The 24,938-nt window shown below is 42.5% G+C and overlaps 2 protein-coding genes across 2 annotated transcripts in view; one reads left to right on the top strand and one right to left on the bottom strand.

The window, feature by feature from the left end:
* LOC146982359 (uncharacterized) overlaps positions 1-8,781 on the bottom strand; it is an 8,993-nt gene extending 212 nt beyond the window's left edge. The window contains exons 1-3 of the mRNA XM_085783374.1: positions 8,548-8,781; positions 4,361-4,650; positions 3,324-3,456 (exon numbers count right to left, since the gene is read on the bottom strand). Of these exons, the coding sequence (XP_085639500.1) occupies positions 3,324-3,456; positions 4,361-4,650; positions 8,548-8,758 (634 nt within the window). The 5' untranslated portion in view covers positions 8,759-8,781. The remainder of the gene's footprint in view (positions 1-3,323; positions 3,457-4,360; positions 4,651-8,547) is intronic.
* Positions 1-24,938, top strand: part of mvp (major vault protein) — a 204,868-nt gene that overhangs the window by 46,268 nt on the left and 133,662 nt on the right. The window lies entirely within an intron of this gene.

Raw genomic sequence — 24,938 nt, 5'->3', positions numbered from 1 at the left:
ACATTAATTGACACCGACATTAATGATCAGGTTGAGGCAGTGTCTGGCTATATTAATTTTTGTGTGGACTCTGTGTTGCCCAATAGGACATTCAAAGTTTATTCAAATGATAAGCCATGGTTTACCAGCAAATTAAAGAAGCTTATTATTCAGAAAAGGAAAGCCTATAGAAACCAAGATGAGCACACAAGAATGGAACTACAAAGAGAAATTAAGAGACAGTTGTACTTGGACAAACACAACTATAAACTTAAGTTAGAGGCCTCCCTGACCTCCAGTAACTCCAGAGAGGCTTGGCAGGGAGTTAAAAAAATGACAAGTATACCACACAAGGGTAGGGGGAAACCTTCCTTCCCCCTCAATGGGAGTGAGGGAATTGAGATGGCAAACCAGCTCAATGCCTTCTTCTGCCGTTTTGAAAGTCTAGAGCCTGTAGATGAGGTTTTTACCGTTAACCCCCTCCCACCTCCACCATCAAACATTAAAATTGAGGAATTTCAGGTCCGTCAGCTTTTCAGAGGCTGTAACACGAGGAAAAGCCCAGGTCCTGACAATATTAGTGGTAATGTCTTAAAAAATTGTGCAGACCAATTAGCACCTGTGTTTACAGGCCTTTTTAAGTCCTCCATCACTTCTGAAATTGTCCCCGCTCTTTGGAAAACTGCGGTCATTACTCCAGTGCCAAAGACCTCAAATCCTAGTCAGCCTAGCGACTTTCGTCCTATTGCTCTGACATCACTTATAATGAAGTGCTTTGAGCGTCTTGTAAAGAAATTTATCTTGTCTAACACACAGCATCTCTTAGACCCCCTGCAATTCGCTTATCAAGCATCCAGAGGGGTGGATGACGCCATTGCGACTCTTTTGCACATAATTTATAGTCACCTTGAGAAGCCCAAGGCTCATGTTAAGATTTTATTTGCGGATTTCTCATCCGCTTTTAATACAATCAGGCCCAGAACATTAGCCAATGTATTATCATCGGAATTTGCACTTGAAGCTGGCCTGATTGCCTGGATTGTGGATTTTCTTAGTGGTAGAACCCAGCAGGTCAAAGTAGGAACATCACTCTCTGAAAAAATGATCACTTCCATTGGCTCCCCTCAGGGATGTGTTCTGTCCCCTCTTTTATTTATTTTATATACTAATTCATGTTCTAGCATCTTTCGAAATAGATTTTTTATGAAGTATGCGGATGATACTGCCTTGGTCAGTCTTTTATATGATGAGGAAAAGGAGCATGGCCCAGTACTTGAATACTTTGTTAACTGGTGCGAAAAGTCAAACCTCCTCCTCAATCCATCTAAAACCAAGGAAATGTGTGTTGATTTTAGAAAAGAGGAAGCCCCCAACACAGTAACCTTAATTAATGGAAAGCCAATACAACAAGTCTGTGAGTTTAAATATTTAGGGATTGTGCTTGACAGCAAGCTTAAGTGGGACAAGTGGACAGATCAAATCTGCACCAAGTCTCAACAAAGAATGTTCCACTTAAAGAAACTCCTGTCCTTTAATGTTGAAAGGAGAATGCTTCAAATGTTCTATTGCTCCTTCATTGAAAGCATTCTTTCTTTTTGTATTACCTGCTGGTTTGGCAATGCCACAGAGGCACAGAAAAAGAGGGTTAGAGAAATTATAACCATATCTAGTAAATTGCTGCGCATTACTTTGCCATGTATGGAAGGCATCTACAGAGATAGGATAGAGAAAAAGGCAAGGAATATTATAGGTGACCAAAGGCACCCCCTTGCCCACTCATTTAACCCTCTTCCATCTGGGCGACGATATCGCCCCCCTCTGTTTACTAAAAACAGAGCTAAATTTTCTTTTGTGCCCCAGGCCATTAAATCCCTTAATAATAATCAATAGTCACTGTTAGTGTTGGTCAGCTCATAGCCTGCTCAGCTGGTCTGACCAGGTTAAGGCTGCGATAAACATAAAGCTGACCCACTGATGACGAGTGTTAATGATGAGTGTTAATCTGTGTGAAAGTTGTACTGTGCTGTTTTTATCTGTGTTGTTGTTGTTTTTTAGATGAAATGTCAAGTGATCTGCTGCAACCCAATTTCCCTACGGGGACAAATAAATTACTACTACTACTACTACTACTACTACTACTACTGTCAGATTCACTTTATAGCAACAGCTAGCTTTAGCCTAAATGTAGCATTAGGGCTGGGACGATGCGCTTTTCTCCCGATTCGATTCTTCCACGATTTTTTTGGATGGCGATTCGATTTAAATTGCGATTCTACGATATTGCCGATTCTCTCGATTTTTAGTCTTTAGCATTTTTGACATTTATCTGCACACAAATACTGTAGGAGCCTATAAATTAACATACTCCATTATAAAGTGAACTTAAACCCTTTTCAAAACCTGTACTCTCTGTATGTAAAAAAGGCTAACAAATGCACATTGCACAATATAAAAAAAAAATTCAAAGAAACCCCCCCCCCCCCCAAAAAAAAATCGATTTAAAAATCGTCAAAAAAGATATCGCGATATTTATGTGAATCGATTTTTTCTCCCACCCCTAAGCCCTATTTATGTCAGCTAGGTGCTCGTCTAGCGCACCAGACCTTCCTCCAGAGAAGAAAGATCCAGCTGGACGACTCTGATTCTGAGATCAGAGGAAAAAAACGCCCCGGCTGTTTGGATTTCTTTAAACCAATCACGGGACTGAGAGGCTAAACGCAGCAGCGAACTTCCTTCAGCTCAGACTAGCTAGGTGCTAACTTAGTTAACTGTAACTAACTTTAGCCTAAAGTTTGTTTAGCTAGCTACTATTATGGTGCGTTCCATTTGTACTCGGAAGTCAGAATTTCTGAGTTTTAGTTGGAAGTTTCAACTGGAACAACCTCCGGATTTCCTACCTGGAAAGTCGGGGAATCCTCACAACACCAGAGTTGACTTTCAAAGATGGCCGCCCCGTGTGTAAACACTAGTAGAAGCTCCTGTGATATTCTGTTTATTAGCACTTCTGATTAGTTTCTGTCACGCTAAATCAGTCGTATTGTTCTACAAATGATGCTATAGTGTAATTTAAATTTTTTCATGTGGTATGTGTGAACTACAACGCAGGCCATGCTAACAATGGCTAACAATTAGCCTGGTAGATCAGTTTCTTGTTTTCCGTCATTCCCAGCTCCGACTTCTGAGGTAAATGGAACGCAACATAAGCTAAAAACGTTCAGTTACCACATATGAGCTAGTAGCTAACTGTAGCCTTCAGCTATAAGTACTGTTAGCTAGTTTCTAAACGTTACAGATCAGCTAACTGGTAGCCTAGCTAGCTAACAGGGCGTTAGGACGTCACCCACATCCCCAGTTGAGGGCGATAGCTGCAGCGATGATGGCGATCCCTCCCAGGATGGACACCACCGACAGAACCATGGCGTTCCGGCCCAGGCGACGAGCTCCGTCCACATTTCCTTGTTGAAGACTATTCCGGGACTGAAGACAAACAGAGGATCAAGACATTTTTCAGATGACCAATGACTTAAATTCTCAAAGTAAAGCACCTTTAAACCTGTTTTTTAGTTTGCATCATTAAATGGACAACGAGGAGTTTCTCCGTCGGCAGAACGAAAAATTCCGCGACAATAAATGGAAATGCTGGGCGAGCCGACCAGCGTTTCCTTACTTTGGGTTTCGTGGCGAGTCATGAGATTAACGCAGCTGAATCGCCGTTTATGGTCGAAACTACAGTATCTGATCGTCTTTGAACCTCTGACTTTAATTCTTGATGAATGAAAACATGAGTCTGTCTTGCACCGGTCAAAGAATTTCACGCTGCGCGCAGAGGCTCATAAATGTAGTGTGAAAAAAATACTTCGCTTTTTCAAAACTCCTCATTGTCCCTTTAACATTAGATCAGTTATGTCCAAAATATTCCACAAAGGGCTGCTGGTTTTTTCTTCCAACCAACCAAGAACACACAGTTTGACCAATCAACTCTCTGAAGACTGAGATCAGTTGATGAAATGAATCACATCTGGTGTGCTGCTGCTCGGTTGGAACAAAAACCTGCAGCTGCCCTTCATGGAATAGTTTGGACATGCATACATTAGATGGCTTTAATTAACATCCCTTGTTCTCTTTTAGTTTTTTAGTATGTTTTTTTTATTTGAACTTGTATTATGAGTATTTTAAACTATTTATTGCACTCTCTGCACTTTCTCTTTTCTTTCTTTCTTGGATATGTGTGCCAGTGTTGCTACTGTAATGTGTATGTATTGTATTACAAGTACAAAGCAGCTGATACGATGCCACCTGCCCAAGACAAATTTCCCTCTCGGGACGAATAAAGTTTATTTGATTTTGATTTATTTGATTAGATGATAAAGTTTTGTCGTACCATCACGGAGAAGGTGAGCGCTACGATGTTGAGGGGCCACAGCGGGCAGAAGCAGGACAGGATGGCCAGGAACAGGTAGTCCCGGGGTTTGGACCCGTCCACGGCGGCCTCTGGGATGGCGCTGGGCCGGCGTGTGAGCGAGGGCCTCGGGGAGCCGGCCGCTAGCGAACCGGACCGGCTGCCCAGACGAGGCCGGCCGTTAGCGTGGCCGCCCGGCTTAGCGTACAGCTTGGGCGACACAGAGGGGGTGATGGAGGAGGAGTCCACCATCATCGGACCGATACCGTTACCTGGGAGACAGGAAGTCCACAAAGGTAAACAGTTTAATTCATTTTATCCTGGACTGGTGAAGAAACTCCCGCACACTTTCTTCTCACTTGCAATATTGAAGAAGGTTAAACAACCGAAACGTTGGCCTCATTGAGTGCCGCGCTCCTTTCCAAAGTTTTAGTCAAGTGTACCGGCAATTTAGACCATTTTTGATGATTTTTGTAGAGCCACAGTGTATTCTATATTATTGCCACCAACACATACTGTGGCTCATTTGAAAGGTGAAACTTTATGTTTCAAATGGCCACAAACCGTTTGTTTCTACGTGCCTCTGTTCCTGAGAAAAGTCAAGCTAAACATGGCTGGGTTTCATAAAAATCCCTGCTTTTTTTCTAGAAAAGGAGATAGAGCGTCTTTTATGAAAGGTGCTCTGTTTGTGTCTGTCGCTCTTCTGACACTCGCATTTCTGGATCAAAGGGCTCGTGTAAGATAAATATATACAACAATTGTTGTTCTATTCACAAAACCACCATCGGGATCGTGAGCTGTCATGATTTTTTTATCATCATCTATTTCAGTTCTGCTCGTCGTAGAGTCCCCAAATTTACACATACAGGTGTGTTAAAGTGTCTATTTTCATAACTTAAAAAAAAGCAAAAAATGTAAAATGACGTTTTTGGCACTCAACGCATGGGAACGAAAAACGAGAAATTACGTGGTTGGCACTCAATGAGTTAATAATGAAAAATATTGCAAGTGAGAAGAAAGTGTGCGGGAGTTTCTTCACCAGTCCAAGTTGCTCTCCTTTCTGTCAACCGATGTGCAAACGTGTTTCCACTGCAAATTCATTTTATCCTACAACAATCATATTCTACGTTTGTCTTCACTGTTTTTTTTTTTCTCTCAGGTCATATTTAAAGTCCTTCGTCTGAAAACTACCAGGATACTGTCTGGTTATTTTTATTTTTTTTATTACTTTTTTCATGATTTAGTCAGTTCTAGAGTCAATGAGGTCTTCAAAAATTAATATAGTATAGTGCTTTTACAACAAGCTTGTTTTTTCTACAGATTGCTCCTGTGGTGGCGGCAGTTTGCAGGCTTCAGGGTTCCTACAGCTTAAGACAAGTTAAATTTAAGACTTTTTAAGCTGTTTTTAAAGCCACTTGAAATGAAATCCAGAGTCCCCCATATGGGGGACTTGAAGACATGCATAACAATAACAGAGCCCCCAGTGCACTGATTATGAAAGAATATGGTCATATTATATGTCAAATTAAACAGCAGAAGCTGGGCTACAACGTGTAAAAACCATGTTTATATGACCCAAACACAGCCCAAACACTACTCAAACAAACAACTAGACATCAAACTTCATAAAGCACCTCTGTGTGGACCCAGTCGCCACATTTCTGGCTCGTATACAACTGTACATTATGCAAAACACATCAGCGACCTCTCATCTGATCCTACACATCGGAGCGTCCCTGAACAACCGCGGCTAACACAGCAGCTAGCAGCAGCACGGCAGAGGGAGAAGACAACAACCAGCAAAGTCGAGCAAAAACAGACACTGCGTGGCCAAAACATGGTCGTACATTTGCTCTTACCTTTGCTGTTTTGCCGTGAAAAGGTTGTGTTATGGGTAAATCCACAATATTTCCAGTTGAACTCTGCCTAGTGTGTACATCTGAATCAGCCGGGCCGAAACCCGACGGCGCTAGGACCCTACACGGAAGCCTGGTGCGCGCGCATACAACCCCACGTTGGCCTGCACGTGGATCTGCTGATCTGACTGGTTCATGGCTGTCACATGGCTGCCAGTGCGGCCAATCACATCGACCTGGGTCTAGCGTCATTCCTCTCTCTCTATTGGTTAAAATGAGCCGCCACTCACTCGAATCGACCAATGCGCTGCAGAGATAGAGGCTGAAAGCCAAACCCACCCAGAAGCTGCTCTGAGCTGCACAGGGCGCAGAGACAATGAATACAGCATGTTAGTTATTTCCAATCGGTTCCAGTAGATTTATTTTCAGTTAGTTTATCCAAATTGTGTGAAAATAAAGATTAAACAATAGTTTATAGTAGCAGGTGGTTCCAAGCTGTGCCAAAAATGGACATTTTGGAAAGTTCGCCTGGATATTTTGTAGTAAAATCTCAATAATTTTGTCCTGCTTCAATTAATCAGAATCAACCACTGCAGAGACAATGTTCACATGTTGTACAATGATTTTATAGAGAGTTTGAGCTTCATCAGCATTATTCTAAAGGGCACTCATCAAAAATATGATTTTTTTTAAGGCGAATATTAATTTTTATTATTTTTTTTCTGTGTGTCATCTTCATTTACTCTTTACCAGTAACAGATATACTGAAATTTACACATCTCAGCAATTCCTCATTTTTTTCCCTTTACTATGACACCAAAAGTATTCAAATATACCTTGTGGTTGCAGAGATATACTCATTTTATTATGGATATGCAATTTTCGAGAAAAGGCCTAAAAAATAGGCCTGATTTTAAAAGGTTTTAAGACAGACTTCACATTAAACACAAATGCAAAAAAAAAAACCGCCACCACATACAGTACATAGGGTTAGGGACAATTTTACCCACTTTCCTATGTGGTCCAAGGTAAAGCGACTGCTAGATGAATAATTGGGGGGGGGCTGTGAGTGAGTGAGTGACATCATTTAACAGCTGTGTAGTTGTGGAGAGGAGATGATAAACTAAAAAGGACACGTTTGGTCGTTCGTATGTTTCCATCCAAAGTGATTCAAATAACTGGGAAATGATGCGCATTAAAAGAAATTTCAGTTCTGTGTGTTTGGTGAAAACTACAAACTTTTTTGGAGTTTTCCACAGCTGTCCTTTCAAAATAAATGCATAAAAAGTCCGAAAAAATGTTACCAATTATTTTGAGATTTGAGACTAATTACAATCATAAAATCCCACTTACCATCTGTTAACATTTTTAAGACGTTTGAAAAATTTATTTAAGACATTTTAAAGGGATAGTAGCATTTTTTTTTAAAGTGTGGTTGTATGATCTACAAATAGCCCCTAAGTACTTTAATTGCAGTAGAAGACTCTCTGCACTCCTCCCGTTAGCAACGCCAGCCCATAATAGCCCTGCCCAGAGATTTACAACATACATTGTTGTGAATGGACCCAAAGAAACGGCCTATTTTCACGACCTAAAAGAGGTTTTACCTGAAAAAAAAAAACACAGTTCCATTGTTCGCTATAATAAAATTTTTTCTAGCCCTTCAAAGTGCAGGAAAAACACAGTTTTTATTTGGACCTAACCAACTCACGTATCCCTCCGCCCAGGGTTAGCGCCCGCCGATCAGCAGTTGGTTAGGTCCAAATAAAAACTGTGTTTTTCCTGCACTTTGAAGGGCTGGAAAAAATTATATTATAGCGAACAATGGAACTGTGTATTTTTTTTCAGGTAAAACCTCTTTTAGGCCGTGAAAATAGGCCGTTTCTTTGGGTCTGTTCACAACACTGTATGTTGTAAATCTCTGGGCAGGGCTATTATGGGCTGGCGTTGCTAACGGGAGGAGTGCAGAGAGTCTTCTACTGCAATTAAAGTACTTAGGGGCTATTTGTACATCATACAACCCCACTTAAAAAAATGCTACTATCCCTTTAATGCCAATTAAGGCCTTGTTTTTAGATTAATGAATTCAATGCCTTTTAAGACTTTTTAAGGATCCGTAAGAACCCTGGGCTCCATTTTAATCTATGGGAAAGAAGACACACCGGACCACATGAGAATGAATGAGGAGCCATATTTTGAGGTTATGATCATGAGATAACAGTAGGTTACAGAGTTTATAGATGTGAGAGCGACTTTTCAACATCTATTATTCCTATAACTGTAACAGAAAATGAAATGAAAGGTTGTGTTTACTGTTCTCCACGCTGTCGCTGATCACCGTCAGATGCTCAGACTTTCCCTCATCGGGGCCGCATGTTGTTGCTTCCTGCTCGGCGCCGGCCGGTTGCGAGGCGATGGCGGCGGTGGCGTGCTCGTGCTCGGCGGCCCCCGGCTGCGTGCTGATTGGCTGCTGTGTCTCCTCCATGCTGCTGGTTGGCTGAGGGGCGCTGGGACTGGAGGCCATTGGACGGTGTGGATGAAGCAAAGTGTTGACGGCTCGCTCTGAGGAGAGACACACAGTACGTTTACATGCAGAGCTTAATCGAGCTATGCTCAAAATTCGATTTTGGCGTCAAGTCGGACTTCTGTCCTTGTCTCAATATATACATGCAACTGAGAAAACCGAATAACTGACAGGTTCCGCCCCCTCATGCGGCGTCACCCGTTGTTTCAGCGGGTTAATGCGCCGCCTGTCCTGTTGACTTCTCTGTCACCTCGTAAAAAACAGAATATAAACAACTTATAAGCTTAATAATAAATTCTCAACTGCAGTTCCCGACCAGACGCGCCAGTCTGGGCTGGATGCGCAGAGAATAGGATACGGGCTTCCTTTTTCCTCTCTCTCTCTCTCTCTCTCTCTTTCTCTTTCTTTAAAAAAAAACACTCTTGCTAGTGGCGCTGTGTGAAATGCATTGACTCGGCACTGATGTTGGTTTTTTTCTTTACTTTGCCGGGTTCGGGCGGCTTCTCTGCTCCACTTGGTGCCGTCTCTACTGTTGTGGAGCAGCGCACATGAATTGTCCAGTTATACTCCGACTAAGGTGTTTACATGACGGAGAAAATCGAATTCCAATCACATTATCTGGGTGTCCTAATCGGAGTTCTCAACTCCGATTTCAGTCGGACTAAGGTGTTTACATGCACTTCAGTTGTCCAGTTATAGTCGGATTAAGGCAATAATTCGGTTTTTTCAAGTGTCATGTAAACGTACTGACAGACTAGGTGTTATCAGAATGGATTGTGATTATTGATCTCTTGTTGAGAAGTAGCCAGACAGCAGTAAAGTGTGTTTATAATGTTTTAAGCCAGGTTCAGACGACACAATTTCAGATTTTAACACCATTTCACCGCGGTGGCTGACAAAAATTTGAGCGCCGGGAACAACGAACGGACATGTAGTGTGACATAGTCTCGCGTCACCAGGCTCTACATACAGAGAGGAGAAAAGCCTGGTTTCTGTTAACCAAATTTTGGATCCTGAAATCACCAAATTCACCAAAGTAAAAGTGTTCACCAAAATAAAGCTTGTAAAATAGACAATAAGTTGTAATACAAATTAAATACAATAAAAGAAAAGGGTTAACGTTATGGCTCTGGGATTTTCCTGTAAATTATAGCCTTTAAAGCAGAAGTAAGTGATATATTTGTGTTAATATAAGTCTTAAATAGTTGTATCTTCCGACAGCAATCACTTACATAGAGTGTTTGGTCTGAAACATGGGTCTGTCAGTCACTCTGCTCTGCTCTGAGCCCAGGAGAAAACTTTTATCGTATCCTACAGTTTTTATCCAATGAGGAGAGAGAACGGCATGCAGGGCTGTGTGTGCAGCCAAGGAACGCCGTGAATGTGGCGACGTAGGGATGAGGACTGTTATGGTGCGTTCAAGGAAACTCGTATTTTTCCGACCGTGAAGTGGTACCAGTTCGATCTGGTACGAGTTCACAGGTCAGAAGTTACGAGTGGCCGTTATAGTGACTTTCACCGGTAAAACAGGTCGGAGAAACAGGAGTGGGTTGCCTGGAACGCTACAAAGTCGTAAGTTGTGACTTGAAGCTGTAATTTACGATTTCAAAAGCCTGCCTGGAACGCAGCATTAGCCAAAACGACCGGACCACTTACTTCTGCTTTAAATTAAAAGGTTTCACCACATTTTATTAGCTTGTTGCTTTATTTTGACGGAAAGGCCAGTCAGCGGCCCCAGACTGTGACATAATTGACCAGCAATTTTACATCTAAGACACTGTACGACGCCCCGTCAGAAAGTCCAGCATGTTAGAATATTTTTGCAACTCATCACCTATAGTCTGACATCTCCTACGACGTGAATCTTGATGTCGACCAATAGGACGACAGAACGCTTTGCTGCAGTTTTTACACCCACTGAGCATGTGCTTCATGTACGAAGTATAAGTGAATGGTTTGATGTGAACACATTCATTAACGTAGCTCATGTTCTCTCTGAAGAACAGACAGTCAGTCCACTACCATTTTTTCTTCGTCTTATTTTTCATGTCTGAGCAAAAGGCCGCTATCACACACAGCGCTACATGATTGACAGTTTGTACAAGTTCAGGCCGTTGGGGAGGCGTCACAACAGAGTCGTGATCGGTCATGAATGATGATTGGTCGGGGTGATACTTGTAATGTTGCCAGTTTCCCGACCAAGACACGGCAAGAGTTTATGCCACTGTGATGGTTTAATCTGACATGGTGACCATCGTGAAAGACAAGTAAACTGTGTAGTCTGAACCCGGCTTTTTTGTCAAATTGGCCCATTGCCATAATCCCTATAGTCATAGCAGTAGGTTCGTTACCTTTAATTGTCGGTGCAAGCTGTTTTTAGAACGGCGGAGCAGAGCCGTGAGCTGCTCAGAGCTACACTACGGAGGCTCATTATGGGATTTCTTGGTTTCCCTCATCAAACTCATCAAATACACAATCCAACAACTCCACAACGCTCTGGTGGACAAGTTGTGAGCTGCACATTCACCACGCTATGAGATAATAACACAACGTTACCTCACAGAGTTGTTTTAGAGGGAAATTGCGAGTTGCGTTCAGGGACAGATTTTCAGCAAGCAGTCTCTGTATTTACCTCGAAAACGGCTCAGTCTCGTAATGTTCCGTTATTATCTCATAGCGTGGTGCAGGTTAAAACAAATATTAAATGTGTTAAATGTTTGTATTTTGTTGGATTGTGTATTTGATGAGTTTGATGAGGGAAACCAAGAAATCCCATAATGAGCCTCCGTAGCGTAGCTGTGAGCAGCTCACGGCTCTGCTCCGCCGTTCTAAAAACAGCTTGCACCGACAATTAAAGGTACCGAACCTACTGCTATGACTATAGGGATTATGGCAATGGGGCCAATTTGCCAAAATGTTGAACTATCCCTTTAATTGTCTGAATCAACTGCATCAGGTGGAACATCAGAGGCTCTGCAGCCATTTTTATTCTCCTGCTGAAAGACGTTCAGAAACAGTCGACACATCATTCAATCTAATTAAACCACGGCCCCTCAAATCAAACTGTATCTGCACAGTTTAAACCACATCAGTGCATCAGCATCAATCGAGTTCGATGTTGGCAAAGGTTGGGTGAGATGTTTGATTAAAAGAGGGCCGTAAGAATCCAAACTAAATGTGAACACCTGAAGCAGCAGCAGCCAGCTCTGTGAATGAACCTGAACTGAAAGAATCTGATCTTAAAGCTTTAAAAACCAGTGAAACGTTGCAGTCATCACAAAAACAAGAAGGACGGTAACGTACATTTCAGACATTCGTTCGTTTGTGGAGGATTTATGTTTCTCTTCAGCTCTAAAAGCAATAATCCCACAGATGTGTCGACTGTTTCCTCCTTGTCTTTAATAATAACTGCAGTTATTATTAAATGCAGCGTCCTGAGTCAGGAGATTTCAGAGAGAATATTAAACTGCTGCATTGTTATGTTGTATGAGAAAAACCTCTTTTGCTTCGCTGTCAGAAACAGACGCCTCCTTCAGGGCAAGTTCACACACTCGCATATGAAAATGAGAGCAAGGAGTGAGTTTGTTCAGGATTTCTTCGACACAAAGACGGAGAACAAGGACGAGTGGTTTATTATCGTCCCAACAACAGCAGAGATAGATACTGAATGGACTGTGTCTGTCTGTGTCTTCTTCCATACACATATTGTTGCATAACCAGTCGTCCAACAGCGGCACCCAGACAAACAGATTGGGATGGTGCACTAGGAGAGAAGAGTGCTTTGAGTCACCATTGTGATAAATAAATTGCAAAAAGCATAAATAAATAACAAACTTAACATCTACTTCCAGTATTATCTGCAGGAGAAGATCACGATGGTGACGGGGCTGAAAGCTAATGATCCGTCTTGTGGTGAGAAAACTGCTTCTCTAATCAAACTCTGCAGCTCAGTGATTATTCTTAATCACTGGCAACTAAACGAGTCAGAAAAGTGAGGAGCACGACGGTTTCTAAAGTTGCAGGAAAGAAAAAGAAGAAAGTTTCTGGCTCCTCAGGCACCACATTATTTATAATCCAGTGTGTGTGTGTGTGTGTGGGTCGATCCGGCTGCTGACTCAGCTGGTCCCGGCTGCCAGCTGCTGAGGTTTCTGGCTGCTGGTGCTGCTTCGTGTGTAGGTGGACACGAGCTCGCTCTCTTTGTTTCGGGTCCCGCTGGTCACTGATGGTTTGGACTCCCATCGCCCAGCGCCGTGTTAAACTTAGAGCAGGAACAGGGAGGTACAGTCATCTATCTATCAGCAGCAGATAGGAACAGACGGAGGCTGAGGGGGGATTATGTTGTCAGTCACTTCTCTGCAGTGTAAACACCGGGAGTGGATAATTACAGAGTAGGTGTTAGAGCGTATTAAGATTTATTCTGAGTAGACTCCGTTGTTTACTGACTCTCAACATCACAACCTGTACAACATCAACAGCTCGTTGGTTCCGACCCACAGAACCAACGCCGCTATAGCGAGGTCACAGGGCTGTGTCTCAATTCTGCCTGCGGTCTACGGAGGCCTCATCAGCCGGTTACACCCCGCCTTTCTGAAAATAGACTTCCATTCATCGTAATATCGAGGTTTTCTATTTTTTCTAAAGACCCCACTTTTCCAAAAAGGCTATTGGGAAAAACCCCCCACTCCGACGGATGTAATCAGAAAGGAACCGGAGGCTGTGCAGTGCGCAATGCGCATTGATCCTTTTTTCCTTTTTGTGCATAATTAACTGCAAAACAAGCAAATACTTAAAGCAGAAGTAGGCTAAGCGGAATGTTTGTGTTAATCTAAGTCTTAAATAGTTATATCTTCCGACAGCAATCACTTACATAGAGTGTTTGGTCTGAAACACGGGTCTGTCAGTCACTCTGCTCTGCTGTAAGCCCAGGAGAAAACTTCTTGTATACTTCCTTTATCCAATGAGGAGAGAGAACGGCATGAAGGGGCAGTCCTCTCTGTGTGTGCAGCCAAGGGATGCACGTGAATGTGGTGACGTAGGGACGAGGGCCAATAGATCCATGACGAGGGCGGGGACTGCTATACTAACTCCATCTGCTGACAAGAAGATAGCCAAAACCACCGGATCGCTTACTTCTGCTTTAATATTAATGACATATAATGTTCATTCTGCTTCTGGCCTGTCTAGCCTCTACCTGGTCTTTTTACTAAACTTAACCAACTCCTTTCTTCATTGCCTAAACCCAACCAAAGCATCTCCCTCAGTCAGCTGTCAGCACGAGCAGCGGCTACAGCCTCGCAAACAAAAAACGTCGAGACAAGACGCTCCACTACATGTCAGCTTCCTGTCTCTGTGTCCCGTGGGTTTCTCCATAACTCCGCCCCCTTTAGGAGACCAGCAGACTGTGACTCCGCCCCCTTTAGGAGACCAACAGACCGTGACTCCGCCCCTTTAGGAGACCAGCAGACTGTGACTCCGCCCCCTTTAGGCGACCAGCAGGCTGTGACTCCGCCCCCTTTAGGAGACCAGCTAGCAGACCATGACTCCGCCCCTTTAGGAGACCAGCAGACTATGACTCCGCCCCCTTTAGGAGACCAGCAGGCTGTGACTCCGCCCCCTTTAGGAGACCAGCTAGCAGACCATGACTCCGCCCCTTTAGGAGACCAGCAGACTGTGACTCCGCCCCCTTTAGGAGACCAACAGACCGTGACTCCGCCCCTTTAGGAGACCAGCAGACTATGACTCCGCCCCTTTAGGAGACCAGCAGACCATGACTCCGCCCCTTTAGGAGACCAGCAGACTGTGACTCCGCCCCCTTTAGGAGACCAACAGACCGTGACTCCGCCCCCTTTAGGAGACCAGCAGACCATGACCCCGCCCCCTTTAGGAGACCAGCAGACCGTGACTCCGCCCCCTTTAGGAGACCAGCAGCAGCAGCAGGTCTTGAGCATAGACTGTAAAAAACATGGCCATAGCATCCGTGACGTCACCCATTGGTTTTGGGGAGTCGTTTTTGTGACTCCAACATGGCGGCCTGAACAGCGCCATGTTGGATTGGCCGGCCGAGAACCCGCCCACTGGCCTCGAAGCAGCTGTCCACGGAGCTGCTCGGACCTGTCACTCAACGTTTCCGCGCCCTAATTGGCCAGAATTTTAACCTAATAACAGTAAAACGGTAGAGTTAAAAAAAATCCCCCCCCCCTCAGAGTGTGTGCGGGGGTAGAAACTATCGATTGAGACCAGAAAACGTTCTGACACCAGGCTTTTAACATGTTTATTGAGGATGTAAAGTCGGTGATTTTAACATGGGGGTCTATGGAGAATGCTGCTTTCTGACACCAGCCCCCAGAGGAAGAAGAGGGGATTGCAGTTTGTTGAACACGGAAGTGACTTCACTTCTCAGACCGACAACTGCCCCCTTGGTCAAGTGAACATGAACTCAGATTATGGTCGATTCTTTCACTCCAGAGTCACTGGACTTCACACACACACACACACACACACACACACACACACACACACACACACACATCTCTTCTGAACAGTTTGACACTAAAATGGACAAATTTCAGACAAATCAGGAGAAAATGAACTTTGTTCCACACCTGCCTCTGTCACAACAACACACTCTCACCAGATCTGATGCAGATCTCCATGGTAACATCCACTAACGTTTGCAAACGGCCACGCCATGATGTTAAATCTGACTGTTACCTGTGTAAATATTTAATGTTATCATAAGAAAATATAAATAGCTCACTTTCCTCTACTGACGACTTTTATAAATCCAACACACGTTCACAACACAAGGTTACATTTAACCTCCCACCTTTCAGGAAAAAAAACCCAAACATAAATCATGACAACATCACTGTACAGATTAATGTGAAATATAACGATGTAGCAGACTCTTATTGTGACAGATGGTTTTACAGCCGGTCAGTGGGACAGAGTCTGGTCGATGTGAGCGACAAACGGCTTCTTAAAGAGCAGATCTGGACCAAAACTGTCGCAGCACCTGCACAATGAATATTGTAATGACCTGCCACCACTCGATTGATGACTTACCCCCCCCACTCCCTCCTCTTCCTCCCCCCGGGGACCAAACACTGCAGAGCTACTTTGCTCTGTAAAAGCTGATAAATGCAGTGTGAGTGTTTTCTCTCTGAGCTCGGGGATGAGTCCCGATACGCTGCAGCTCCCCGGCGGCCCGAGGCCATCCGAGCTGCGGAGCTGCAGTGTAATTTAAAACACGTTAGAGGTGGAGCTCTGCAGAAACCTCCTCCACACCACGGTCACCACGGACACCACGGACACCACGGACATGACCTCCATGACCTCCACGACCTCCATGACCCCAGAGAAAAGAAATGTAAAACTTCTCACTTACTTTGACTGTTTTTTCTTCTGATTGTTCATTTGTATGTTTTGTTTTCTTTCCTTTTGACATTATGATATTTCATTGTTAAAGGGATATCTTTAACTCAAAGCTCCTCTTCCCGGTTCGTCAAATTTGGACGAACTGGGAAGAGAAGCTTCCGCTACAAACAAGCTTGAAATATGGACTTATTTAATTTTTTTCGGGACAATTTTGCATTTCGGGGCTTCAATACAAGACGGACATTACATACGAGCAGCATGGAGGTATTTGGATGTTTTTTGGTGTGTCTTTTTGTTACAAAGACAGTTGGTATCCATTTGCAACCGTCATATGGACATGCACTGCTACGCCGAGACCCCCTGTAACTCAGAGAAGCCACGGAGGACTCTGAAACTTCTCCCAGCCCTTAGTCCACATGAGGGGGAGGAGATAATGAGCGAAATTTCAAATTTGGGTGAACTATCCCTTTAACCTAGGTGGGGGCATCGAATAAGCTCTTTGAGTTCTTAAATAATTAAAAGATAAAACTTGCCTCTCAGGATAAAAATAGAAAAAAACTTCAAAAGAGAAGTTGCTCTTGCCTTTCAGGGCCACCGTAGGAAATCACAACATCACTTTATAAAGAGTTAGATTTCGTTTTCCACAACTCAGAACTTTTCTTTATGTTTTATCTCAGTGTTATTCAGTTTAAATTATTTCAAGTCTGTTTCTCAGCTTTTATTTTAGTGTAAATAGGACAATACCCACAAGCCTCAGCTGCTGTCTCTGCAGAGCTGTGTGATCTCAACCATGTAATAATAAATAATAAAGCCTGGACCGAGCACAGCACCTGTCAGCTCTGTGATCACAGGCTCGTTGGTGAAATGCACTCTGGGAAATAGTACTTCCTAGACTTCCTCCCTTCAGTTGTTGTGTCTTTTAACACAGTTGTTCATTTTCTGTCTGCCTGATGATTGACAGGTGTCAAAACTGCCACTCAGATTAACCCTCAACAAACCCTAGAAGCTACACACAAGTACAGATGTGTGTTTAACCACTGGTTGGTTACTTTCTCAGGTTTTTCTCTTATCTTAATCTCTCCAATCTTTGAATGTTGTATCAACAATCTCAAAGACAAAGATTTGGATTTAAAATGACGTGAATTAAGGACAAATGGGAAAATTGTTGCGGAAAACAAGAAATATTTGTTACTAATGTAAATTAACTGAACAGGGGGTGGATTATTGAAATCAAGCAACTCTAAACTGGCTCTAAAGGATAATTTGACTTAACAAACATAAAGCTCCATTCAGTATAAAGGTAGATGTTTGTATTAAAGCTCCATACAGTATAAAGGTATATGTTTGTATTAAAGCTCCATACAGTATAAAGGTAGATGTTTGTGTTTGTGAAAGTATCAAAGCCTCAGTCCACAGAGAAATACACACAGCCTGTATTCAGAAACTGAGCCTTAAAACCAGCCGTCAGGACTTCCTGTCACTTTGTGATGTCACAACTAAGCCCCGCCCCCTCACCACCTGGACCCACCATCCATCCAACAACTTGCAGCATTTGGTTTCTCTGAGTGTTTTATTCTGAAATCTGCTCTGTTTTTATTGGATCGCTTTAGAAAACACCAGTCAGCCAATCAGAAGAGAGACTCAGAGCCTCTGCGGATGTGATCAACAGTTTTATTTTCTGCGTTTTAAAAGGTACAAAGCAGAAGTTGAGCTCTTATCTGAGTGTTGAAGTTGTTTCCATGTGGTTTAGTCTTTGTTAGAGACTGAGGACACTTTAGTTTTGCCCGTCACTCAGTCAGCGCTGATGAGAGGGTGAAGGTCTTTAATGAAAGAGATCGATGGAAGTGTGTGGAGGTCTAACCAGCCGACTCCCACAGCAATTAACCTGCTGTTGCTTTCGTTTCTTTTTCAGGAAGTGGCCGAGGATTAATGTCGAGCAGCGTTGGACACTTAGCAGTCAGGGGGGAGAATTAGCTGGAAGCAATGACCATTAAAGCCGCCATCCCATAGTATAGTCTGCTGTTTGCAGCTCTGCAGCAGCAGCAGCGTAACGACTCGCTGCTTTGATAATGTTTATTTCATGCCGGGGTGAGACAGAGCTTTTATTAAACTGTGGATGATGGTCGGGGTTGTCCACAGGGCCGGTTCTAGGCAGCGTATATGAGGGGGCAGTCAGAAATGTGAAGGGGGCATCATGTGAACACATCAAGCTCCAGCACTTTTTTTTCTCAGTGCTTATAGTAACTTCATTGAATTGGGTTGTTGGCTATGTGTCCAACCCCAACCTGGAGAAGTGGATTGCACTTTGTCAGGCCTCTACCTTCAGACCTGTCCAACTAGGGACTGGGGGGCCAACCAGGGTCTTAGAGCCTCTACCTTCAGACCTGTCCAACTAGGGGCCGGGGGGGCCAACCAGGGTCTTAGAGCCTCTACCTTCAGACCTGTCCAACTAGGGGCCGGGGGGCCAACCAGGGTCTTAGAGCCTCTACCTTCAGACCTGTCCAACTAGGGACTGGGGGGCCAACCAGGGTCTTAGAGCCTCTACCTTCAGACCTGTCCAACTAGGGGCCGGGGGGCCAACCAGGGTCTTAGAGCCTCTACCTTCAGACCTGTCCAACTAGGGGCCGGGGGGGCCAACCAGGGTCTTAGAGCCTCTACCTTCAGACCTGTCCAACTAGGGGCCGGGGGGCCAACCAGGGTCTTAGAGCCTCTACCTTCAGACCTGTCCAACTAGGGGCTGGGGGGGCCAACCAGGGTCTTAGAGCCCAAATTTGTTACTGTCGTAATGCAAAGAGCCACATTATATGGGGGGTTAGGGGTGCATGTACCTGAAGATGCATTACAAACCCAGAGGGGGTGAAAAAGGTGAGTAGCTAAACCCCTGTAGGGAGGTCTGCACTCTAAGAAATGAAATGTTGGTTTTACTTAACCGAGTTATGTCAACCGGTCCCACGAAACTGTGTTGTTTAAATAGGAAAAGCAATATACTATTAATGTGAATAACACATATTAAGTAAATCCAACTTAACTATCTTACTTTAAAGCTACATAATATCACCAAATGGCATAACCACAACAATGTTATGTTGGTTTTACTGACACCTCATTCAATTAACTTAATATGATTGAGTTCAATTTACTTAACTCATATTATTAGGTTTGTGTTAATACGATGACTCAAATGAATACAATTTAAGTTTCTTAAATTCAGTTAATCCTTTATTTTACTCAGGACTGGAAGCATTATTATTACAAATAACTAAGTCATGAGTACAGTCTAAATGTATGTAACAACACTCATCCCTGACCAATATCCCCAAACATGTGGCTTTCTTTACAATCACAAACATTAATGCATTTTTATCAGTTGTATGTTTGCTGTTGACCTCTTATTTATGTTTCAGAGTGTGAAGGTGTTTTATGTTAATGTACTGTATGAGTGTTGTATGCTGCATTGTGTGCTGAATGTTTGTAGCTGTATGATGATTTTGCATGTGTGGATGCTGCTAAGTGTGTATGTGCGTGAGTGTGTGTGACTATTCAACTAAATAATACTGCATAATTTACTGCAAATAATCTTACTTTGACCTCCACTTGAATGGAATCCAACTCTGTACCACAGGTGGGAGTGTCAAACACAAGTACAGACAAACAAAATAACATGTTGAAGATTAACAGTTGCGTCCAGCATCAGTCCACAGTCCAAAAACATCAGGTTTTTTTTTCTTGAGTAAGAATCATCAGAAAGCCAAGCACAGTTCTTATCCACAGTCTTGCTGGCAATCTTTGTCCTTGATGAACTGCACCGTAGTAGAGAACTTGTTTCCATCATGGCAGGTTCTTGGGATAGATCATGTCTAAACAATACGTCGATTGACCCAACGGGGCTGCACAGCCTTTTGCCACATCTCTCAGGTCTTGTAGCACTGTACATCCTTCAACGATGATGCCAACATCCACAGGCGGATCTGTTCCGTCTTCTCCCTCTCGTTTACACAGCGTGAATTTCCAAATCCACTTCCTCCACTTCTCCCACTCCACCAACATCAGCATCCTAATGGCAGAAAGAAACAGTATTAATCATATGTATTATAAATGTTATTTTGTATTAGCATTTGATTGAGTCTTAAAAGAATAAGACTTTTAATTGTGTTTTTCTTGTCAGGAAATCACAAGTAATCATGACAGCACAAACCCAGAATTTTAGGAATTTTTGCAAATGAATTAAAGAAAAACTGAAATAAAATACCTGAACATAAGTATTTAGACCCTTTACTCTGACAAAGATCACTGTGGCTGAGCTCCAGAGATCCTGTGTGGAGATGGGAGAAAGCTCCAGAAGTTCAACCATCACTGCAGCCTCCACCAATCTGGTCAGTATGGAAGAGTGGATGGACGAAAGTCTCTACTCAGTACTCGACACATGAAAGGCTGCATAGAGTTTGCAAACAACCACTGAAAGGCTGTGAGTAATGATGATGGTTGACCTTCTGGAACTTGATCCCATCTCCACACAGGATGTCTGGAGCTCAGCCACAGTGATCTTTGGGTTCTTGGTTTCCTCTCTGACCAAGGTTCTTCTCCAACTGTTCGGCTCAGAGCTGTAAGGCCTTCTTTATACAGGTGTGTACCTTTCAAATCATGTCCAAACTATTTAACTCAACACAGCTAGACTCTAATGAAGTTGTTGAACCATCTCAAAGATGAAAAAAATAATTTGACGGCACCTGAATGACCTACGTGAGTGTCAGAGCAAAGGGTCTAAATACTTAACGTTCAGGTGATATTTCAGTTTTTCTTTAATTAATTTGCAAAACTTTCTAAAATTGTGGGTTTGTGCTGTCATGATGGGGTAGTGTTTTTTTTTTTAACATAAAGCTGCAACATTACAAATGGTGACACATTTAAGGGGTTCTGAATACTTTCCCCATACCCATTGTATGTCAACAGTGTTTAAAAAAAGATTTTTCTATATTAATCAACTAAATCTAAAGCTATGTTTGATCGACAGTGTCATAACTTACCATATACTCCTTGGCAAGGTTGTCAAGATATCCATTTAAGTATGCATTCCGGTCTTCTTCGATTCTTGGCCTCTGTGGGAGACCAAAAACAGATTTTAATAAACCTTTTTAAATGGTTTCTGATTTGTGATTAGTAACATAAGAGTGACATAAACTAGAGGAATATAGAATTATGAAACTGAATTAAAAACTATGTTAATGATAGATGCTCATGAGTTAAAGCAGAAGTGAGTGATATATTTGTGTTAATATAAGTCTTAAATAGTTGTATCTTCCGACAGCAATCACTTACATAGAGTGTTTGAACTGAAACACGGGTCTGTCAGTCCCTCTGCTCTGCTCTGAGCCCAGGAGAAAACATTTATCGTATCCTACAGTTTTTATCCAATGAGGAGAGAGAACGGCATGAAGGGCTGTGTGTGCAGCCAAGGGATGCGCGTGAATGTGGTGGTGACGTAGGGACGAGGACTGTTATGGTGCGTTCAAGGCAGCCCGTAACTCGTGTTTTTCCGACCTGTGAAGTCGTACCAGTTCGATCTGGTACGAGTTCACGGGTCGGAAGTTACGAGTGGCCGTTATAGTGACTTTCACAGGTAAAACAGGTCGGAAAAACACGAAACACAACAAGTCGTAAGTTGTGACTTGAAGCTGTAATTTACGGTTTCAAAAGCCTGCCTGGAACGCAGCATTAGCCAAAACGACCGGATCGCTTACTTCTGCTTTAATAATAATGAATTTGATTATGATAAGGGACTAAAGCATTTAAACTTGATTCAAACTCAAAAAACAAGGGACAGAGGTTAAATATAGTAATACCAAACAGCTTTTTTATGTTAAGAGTAAATGCTGAGGGTACACACCTGGTCCATGGCTACCAGGATTGGGCTGATACTGCGTGTTGTTGCCCCTCCCGTCATCATCCTGTTGGGTCACAAGGGTCAAAAGCAGGGAGTCGGTGGTAAAGTGGGTGGACTCTGCATTTACCTGCAACAGATAGGACAGAATTTCACATGAAACCAAAAATGATCACATAATGTGGAAGTGTAAACATAAACATCTGTTTTAGTGACTGGTACCTGGTAGGAGTGACGTTTGCACCTGCATCCAGAGCCTAAAAAGAAGAGAGATTTTTACAATATGATATAGCCTAACATTTAAAAAAAAACTATCGAAGTGTTACACTTACAACAGTGGCACAATATTTCAGTGGTACACCCTGAACTAATTTATCCCTACCAAACGTCAGAGATAAACATTTTAATCACCAACATTGCCATACAGCCTTATGGGAGAGAAGTAGCCTAACATTAGTAGGCTACTTTAAAAGCACAGATCTGCTAAACACAAAACACTCCTGCGTCACATTTACAGAACTTATTGAAACTGATACATTATTTAAACCAGAGTTTCTGAAATTAATTTTCATGTCACATCTGCTTAGCGTGACCCACAACGTGTGTAATTAACTTAGTATCCACAACACCTGCATGTCTGTTGCAGGGCTAACAGCTAAAACTTTCCACATTGCATACAAACCTATCACTCACTCAGCACGATCTGTGTAACCAAAAACACCACAGCTACACTCCTGTTAGGTGTTATAAAGTTAAAAAAAAAAAAATCGTTGACGGCATGTTTTTTTTTTTTTTTATGCCAAGTGACGAGCCCACAAGAACGTTGCTAACGTTAGCAAGAAACCGTGTGTGCATTTTAAGCTAGCAATGACAATTACCTAAACTCTATCAAACAAAATGACTGAGTGCAATAAAAACTGAAAACTCTTATCGTCGGTTGGCACAACGTACAGTTTAACACTATTATTTAGGAAACTTTTGTACTTACCAAATCTTTTAAGGACGTTGACTTCCCCCAGAGCTGTGAGCACATTGCACTGTAGTGACGGTTGAAAGTGAAAGAAAGTACCCTACTGCGCATGTCTGACACCTGCGTGGGCGTGCATGTCTGATTTAATTGAGATAGTTATGTTAGTTTGAACATGCTGTATTTTGTAGCCTTAACATCTCATTTTATTACGTTATTCCAAAGAAACCTTATTATGTTTTAAGTAAAAACCTAATAATTATAGTAATTTCACCATAACAAAGTGACATAGTATGAACAACATGGCAATTTCATTTCTTAGAGTGTGGGGGCTTCCCCCCCAGAACATTTTTGTGATTTTAAAATGTGAGTGAAGCATTCTGGTGTACTCTGAGAAGAGGGGGGGGGGGTCTACTATGGTCAAGATTTACAAAACTGAAAGGTAGTCTTATGAATACTAAAAAAAAAAGAAAAAAGAACAGAACATTTTAGAAAATAACAGTGTCCCTTTTTCGGCGGATTTTTGTGCTACTGCAGATAATTTTATCAATGTGTAATATACACATTTTTTGAGTATATTAAAATGTGCTTTCTCAACTTCTAAAATTTGGATTTGAGGGGGCAAGACATTTATTTGAGGGGGCACTGCCCCCTCTTGCCCCTGCGTAGAGCCGGCCCTGGTTGTCCACCTCCTCCTGCTGAGGAAACGCTGCTCTGACGACTGAATGTGTGTTTAGAATAAATCCCTTCAGCAGACTGAAGCCTCTACGTGTCGTCCATCAGCGGTGACACAGACACTGTCTTGGTGCAGAGCTGGTTTCTCTCTGCTCTGTTTAGGTGGTCGGTTCAGGGCCGACATCAAAGTGCTGTAAGGCCAGTGGGAAAAATAAAACACACACACGCATACACACACACACACATACTGTATATAATTATAGGTGCCCACTGCAGAGGCAGGAGTTTCATTATCAGCAGATTTTGAGTCTGCTCAGATCAACTTTCACAGAAGTCACAAAAACACCTCAATGCAGCAAAAAAAAAAAAAAAACTCATTAAAATTCATTTCAATTCAGCAAATAAATATCAGAAGAGAGGAGGAGGAGGCTCTCTTCTCATTGGCTGACTAGTGTTTTCTAAAGTGATCCAATAAAAACAGAGCAGATTTCAGAATAAAACACTCAGAGAAACCAAATCCTGCAAAGTTGTTGTTGGATGGATGGTGTGTCCAGGTGGTGGTGAGGGGGCGGGGCTTAGTTGTGACATCACAAAGTGACAGGAAGTCCTGACGGCTGGTTTTAAGGCTCAGTTTCTGAATCCAGGCTGTGTGCATTTCTCTGTGGACTGAGGTTTTGATACTTTCACAGTATTAATATAGAACCTAGAGCTGCTTTATAATCACACTACACATGGACATCTACCTTTATACTGTATGGAGCTTTAACACAAACATCTACCTTTATACTGTATGGAGCTTTAACACAAACATCTACCTTTATACTGTATGGAGCTTTAACACAAACATCTACCTTTATACTGTATGGAGCTTTAACACAAACATCTACCTTTATACTGTATGGAGCTTTATGTTTGTTGGTTGGGTTTCATTAATAATTCTTCTTTTTTTTAATGTTGTATTAACATGTTAAATCAAATAATATCCACCAATAATATAATAATCCACCCATGTTCAATTAATTTATAATAATAACAATAAAAATTTCTTGTTTTCAGCATCAATTCTCCCATTTGTCCTTATTTCACGTCATTTTAAATCCAAATCTTTGTCTTTGAGACTGTTGATCAGAAACAACATCCAAAGATTGGAGAGATTAAGATAAGATTAAAAAAACCCTGAGAAAGTAACCAACCGGTGGTTAAACGGTTAAACACACATCTGTACTTGTGTGTAGATTCTAGAGGGTGTGTTAAAGGGTTAATCTGAAAATAAATCAAGATTT

Source organism: Trachurus japonicus, chromosome 8 (genome assembly GCF_045865225.1).
Source record: "Trachurus japonicus isolate A0001 chromosome 8, Traja_1.0".
Classification (NCBI taxonomy): domain Eukaryota; kingdom Metazoa; phylum Chordata; class Actinopteri; order Carangiformes; family Carangidae; genus Trachurus; species Trachurus japonicus.
The sequence above is the reverse complement of the archived record's forward strand: the minus strand, read 5'-3'. Positions and strand labels throughout refer to the sequence as shown.